This window comes from Limulus polyphemus, unplaced genomic scaffold (genome assembly GCF_000517525.1).
Source record: "Limulus polyphemus unplaced genomic scaffold, Limulus_polyphemus-2.1.2 Scaffold363, whole genome shotgun sequence".
Lineage (NCBI taxonomy): Eukaryota > Metazoa > Arthropoda > Merostomata > Xiphosura > Limulidae > Limulus > Limulus polyphemus.
In genome coordinates this window covers 573,520-579,519 of record NW_013665973.1, presented here as the reverse complement: position 1 = coordinate 579,519, position 6,000 = coordinate 573,520, and the positions used below count along the sequence as shown (strand labels likewise).

The following is a 6,000-nucleotide window of genomic DNA, read 5'->3' as shown; positions in this document are numbered from 1 at the left end:
AATTATAATCTACAGTTTGATACCAAACTTATTGATATACATTCATAAAATAACTGTTCAATAAAATTTTTTAATGGGAGTCTACAAACAAGATGACATGGCCTTTGATCTGTGACCATAGGAAGACCCATAGAGATAGGGTTAATACTTGTATATATTTATTTTAATGTGGTATTAGTTATTTAGTTTATTGTAATGTAAGCCTTGTTTAGAAAGCGTTACTCAGATGCTCATTATGTTGGCCACATATATTTAATATACAAGACTTTCAAGATCTGTGTGGGCTTTTTTATATATTTAAGTAATATAATTTAAGATAACTATTATTGAAGTTAATGTACTTCAGGTAAATTTCAAGAGCTAAAGATAATGTTATCAACTATTAGACATAAAACTTTTAATTGAGATGTCAATGATTCATAACACTAACCATTAGTGTTAAAATTTCTTCATAGTTGAAGTGTATTTTTTGGTAGAATGAACTTTTATTTTTTGTTACAAGTAGTTTGACTGTTAAATACTGTTGTGCCTAAAATTTTTAATAAAAATAATGTAATGCAAAATATTTTCCCTCATATTCCTCTTGATTTGTCCATTTTGAATTCAAAATCAGAGGAGTGTAAAAGTATCAATACCACAGCTAGTCAAAGGAATGTGTAAAAAAAAAAAACATCTTTTGGAGTTTATGTGATTTTTATCACAGAATTTAGATCTACTGGTTTCTAATGCTTCAACTTTCATTGTTTAAATTATAACTTTTAAGGTATTATACTGCATCTGTAAATAACATTTCATCATCATCCAGCCCAACTTCAATTAACAAGTTCTAGTACTTAATGAAAAGCCTCTTGGACAGTGGTTTGTGGGAGACAAAAGATAAATTTTAAATGTTATTTTTACACACCTCTGAAACACAATTTAAGAGAAATTTGGGAGAAAAATCATTTGCAGTTTATATGATTTTTATTGCAAATACTAACATATCTTTATAGTGCAGTTTTTACTAGATATAAATGTTCAGAATGATTAAACTTAAAAATTAGAAAAGGTATTAAGCCATAAAGACTTTAATTTGTGCATCTTACTTGAATGGGTCAGTTTCTTATATTAGATTATTCAGTTTTTTTGGTATATTATTTACTAGATTAACCACTTTAGGGTCATTAAACTGCCTTGATATTTTTTCCTACTGATACTAATTAGCACTACATCTATATAGTTATAGCGGTCGAACGCAAAAACAGATTACAGAATTTGTGCGGGAAAACTTTGTCAAACGTCAACCATTTCAAAGGTAGGATATCCATGTTTTTATGTTTGCACACCTTTATTTTTGTTTCTTTATTTCTCTTTTTTAATACAGGTAACTTTTATCATTTCAAAAGAATTAAAATTTTAATGTCATAGAAATTGTTTTTTTTTTTTAATGAGTTAAACATGTTGCTTATTATTTCACAATAAAAATAAAAAAATTATCAGCTGTGATAAACATTTAAGAATGTTTTTTTGTAACATGTGATATATTGTTCAATTACAGTTGGACAAAATATTTTGTTTTAAAAAATGAAGAATGGATTATTTTACTCTCGATTTTGTAAACACAACAATTTGATACCTTCAGAAGTGTACTAATCAAAAATGAGGTTTACTTTTTTTCTTTACATTTATTTCCATTTTCTGAAATGAATAAATATGGACATCTATGTAAAGCATGAAACTTGTGCTGTCTTCTAAGAAATGAGTGAAAGGTAATGAAAGATTGGTTAGGCCAAATTGAAGCTGTCTTCTTGAGTATATATATATGTATATAATGGAGAATGATGGTACTGTATTCTAACCTTCACTTAAGATTGTAGATTACATTTGTAATTTTCACTCCAGTTTTTGTAAGTTGATCATGTTTTTTGAATTCTTCATTATTTCATGACATTATGTTATAAAATGGTTTACTGACACTTATATGTCTTATATATGAATATGAGTTTTTGGAATTAATATTAAACATATTATATAAAAATATACAAAAACTTTGTTAAATATTTTACAAAATAGAAAGCATGTATATATATATGGCATTAAATTATAGATTGACTTCTGATGTAGAATGCATGAAATTTTGAAAGAAATTTAATTATCTGCATGAAAACTAATAAGAAGTTTTTAGATAGTATTAGAATTAATTTGTATTTTTAAGATTTTGTTCACGAGTAATTTATCCTTCTATTCGTATGATGACATTTACTGACATGATCTTTTTTTAACCCTACATGCCCCTGTTCCCAGCAGATCCACTAGCCTCCGGATCCCGAGCACGTCTCGTCGAAGTGTAGGAAATTCTGTTTTGGGCCAGCCACTCCTTCCTGTCACCAGTAGCCAATCTTGTGGCTCTGTGGCCCTGAATGACAGCGGGCCCATTTTCACTGCATCAGAGCCCCGGCCCATCTCTGCTTCTCAGCCAAGTTCTCCAAGAACCATCCAGGAACCTGAACGAATGGCCATCAACGGGACAGTATACAGTGAAGAGAAGGAGAGGCCAGCCAGGCAGAGGGATTTTTCTTCAGGTTTGGAGTCCCCTGACTTTGAATATGACAAAGATGGCTTGTACAGTCCTGATGCTATAGGCCATGATACTGATGATAACCTATCACATGATTCATATCATTTAGAGGAACATATTGTAGGTAAAGATAAGGTTGGGGAAAATGGTGAAAAAGGTAATGTTGAGTACAGGTCAGAGGATAACATAGATAATGATAATATTGGGTTTAGTTCAGAGGATGATATAAGAGAAAGATGTTGCTGTGTTTAATACTGCAGACAATAATGTTAAAGGTATTATTGGGTATAGTTCAGAAGATTTATCTGATGCAGATGATAAGGTGGGTGAGAAAGCAGTAGTACCAGTAATCACTGGAGAAACTAAAATGGGGAACACCTTAGTTAATGGGGAAATTGTTTACAGAGGGGGAGATCATGAGAGAGGAACTAACAAAAATGGTGAGATTACTTACATACTACACAGGTGCCACTTACGTACAGATGAAACACAACAAAAAAAACAAAAAATTAGAAAACCTAGACGATCACGCCTGAAAGTTAAAAGAGAACATGCTAATATTCATCATAGCCCAAAGCTATATTCTCGTGCTCATCAATTAAGCTCATCCAGCAGTAGTAGTCGTGATAGTGGTAACTCTCCTAGGTCTTCACGAAACCGTTCAGTTGATGTTGTATGTATCAATCAGCTTCCTGCTGTGGGAAGTTTCTCATGTCAGGATGATTCAATTGATGGAGAAACACTGGGAGAAGTATTAAAGGACTTTAAAAATATAAGAAGTTCAAGTGGCTCCCCAGTGATGAAAAGAAAGGACTATGCATTTGGTGTTTTAGAACAGGAAAAAGCAGACGAAGGACCAGAGAACAAAAAGAAAAATATCATTATAGTAAATAAGTCATTTTCTCAAGAACACACTGAACTATCTGATTCTCTTGGTAGTGATCTGACAGCATATAATCTTGACTCAAAAAGAAAGCTAGACCTGTTAGCTGAGGGTACGAAAGAAAGTACTTTAGAAAAGGTTTTGTCATCTTCTGTACCTGCACTAGTGAATAAGGAGGAGGATAAAGCAGCCATTTATGAAGAAATTGGACACTTCAAGGGCTCTATATCACAGTTGAGTGAGCAGTTGAATGCTGTTGTGGAAGAAGAAAGTCTTAATATTGTAAACGAGACAACACTAGTTGAAAATTCAGATGTGTGTAAAGATGAAGAATCTAGCAAGTCTATGTTCAGTGAGAAAGATACATTTTTAGATGAGCTTGGATACAGCTTAGAAAGTATTGAATTGCCAGCAAAAAGTCCTTCTGGTCTGGAGGGAGAAATTCTTTCAGATGCTCCAACCCAGAGTTCTGAAAGCATGCTAACAATAATAGAAGTTTCGCAGTCAGAATTTGATGAGGCTGCTGGAATGTTAGATGAATTAGAAAATAGTACATGTGGGAATGGTAGTAGAGAACTTTCCATGAGAAATGATTCTGAGTTTGAAGCAGACACATCAAGTCAAGATGATGAAAACCATAGTGACACTTCTTCTACAGGAGAAGCAATTCAGTCAACCCACAGCACTAGCTCTGAAGAAATGCATCAATTAAGTGACTCCCAGCTTCAAGAAACACATCTTTTCTTATCTGAAGAAAATCTCGCTTTTCAAGAGGAAGATAGCGAATCAGAAGTCCATTATGTTGAATCTGTTTCTCTTGAAATTAATCACTATCCAGAAGAGTTAGTACAGCCCTATACTAGCTATACATATGGAAACTATAAGTTTGCTAGGGCAAGTAGTATTGGGAGTAGTTCAGTGGAAACTGATGCTCCTGTTGATAATACAAGTCTCCATGAAGGTATGGACATTTTAGAAGAAATTACAGAGAGAACAGAAACATTTTCAGATGAGGATGAGACAGCACAAATTGCTGATGATCCTTTTTCTTCCAGTTCTCCCTGTTCTGGAGGTAGTTTGCAGACCACACCTAGACGTCGAACATGTTTAGAATTAGAAGTATCTAGTGGAAGAATTAGTAAGCCTTCTGAATTCCCTGATGCAGATGTTAGTCACAGGTCAAGCTGAGAAATGGACAGATTTTTTTCTGAACTTCTACAGATATGATATTCCAAGGAATAATAACTATACAAAGGCCTTTCACAGTTTTGCAGTAGTGCTAAAAGATTTTTTATAAGCTTTTTATTATCATAAGACATTTGTGGTGTCCCAGAGGCTTAAATGTGTTACTCTTGGTGTGGTCTTCTCCTTTGCAAAATTAGTCATGTGATAAAAATATAAAAGTGCTCCTTTGTTAAGATTTTTGTTTTTTGATTGTAGAAATATTATATAGTGTAATAACAAAAGGCTGTTTTTAAAGATTAGAATGTTAGGAAGTAATTTATGACACTGTATTTTTGTACAATATAACAAAAATAGAAATTTCCATTAAGCTGGATGGAATCAGTCAAAAATATTATTGTTGAATAAGATTTTAATCAATCAACAACATATTTTCATGACTTTGTACATATTTTAAGTGAACTTCATTATTATAAACTTTAAGTATGGCTTAACAAAGGAGCACTTTATGTTTTTTATAATTAAAGGCTTATTCCTTTTCTGCGACAAATAGCAAAGTGCCCTAATTCTTGAAATATTCTTTTTGGGTATTTGAGTAAGCTGGTGTTGGAGTGCAGTACTTATAGATGTGAGATCAGTTTTCTATTCAGGACCTTTCTATAACACTATTTAATGACTTATAACGCTGAGTTATCAAAAGTTTTATTTTCATACAATTGTTATTGTTTTTTCTGAATAATATGGAAAAAGCTTCTGTTGTGCAGTACATACATATTTTTTTTTAAAAGTCATAGTTAATTTAATTTTCCAATATTTTTGACTTCCTGATTATAACAGTTAGTATTATTTTATCTTTTTTTTTCAATATATATTAAAGACTAATCAACTTTTGATCAAGTAACAATGATTATTTGTTCAATTTTATAAATGAAGATCAACCTAGAAGAGTGAACACTATGCAGGATTACACAGAATTGGGAAATATTTTGTGGGGATACTTCCAGCTATTTATATTTGTAGTAGTGTTGTCCAATAGAATTGGTCCAGTGATTGGTAATTTTATGTTCAAATAGCTTGTTATATGACACATCAGATTTTAAAAATAACATTGTTTACTTATTAGATGGATCAAAAAGGACATGAAAAAAGCCTTACACCATTGTAATTGTATTCCCTTAAAAAGTAATCTGGGTTTGAGAGTGAGGGTTTGAAAGTTTTTAAATGGTAATTTACTAAAACAGGTCTTTCTTTTTTCTTTCATAATTTATTACTAATATAGCTTTATTTGCAACAAAATAAGATACGTTCATTTCGTGATACTTCATGAAAGTTTTTCACACTGTAAGAGATATTTATAATTAATTATAAGTGCATGTAT

The 6,000-nt window shown here is 31.7% G+C and overlaps 1 protein-coding gene across 6 annotated transcripts in view; it reads left to right on the top strand.

Annotated features, from left to right (window-relative positions):
* LOC106457705 (FERM, RhoGEF and pleckstrin domain-containing protein 2-like) overlaps positions 1 to 6,000 on the top strand; it is a 101,600-nt gene that overhangs the window by 51,778 nt on the left and 43,822 nt on the right. For 4 of the 6 annotated variants that reach the window (XM_022383706.1, XM_022383707.1, XM_022383709.1 and 1 more), the window contains 2 exons: positions 1,220 to 1,294; positions 2,284 to 2,681. In XM_022383706.1, the coding sequence (XP_022239414.1) occupies positions 1,220 to 1,294; positions 2,284 to 2,681 (473 nt within the window). The remainder of the gene's footprint in view (positions 1 to 1,219; positions 1,295 to 2,283; positions 2,682 to 6,000) is intronic. The other 2 variants (XM_013917152.2, XM_022383710.1) reach the window with 2 other exon arrangements.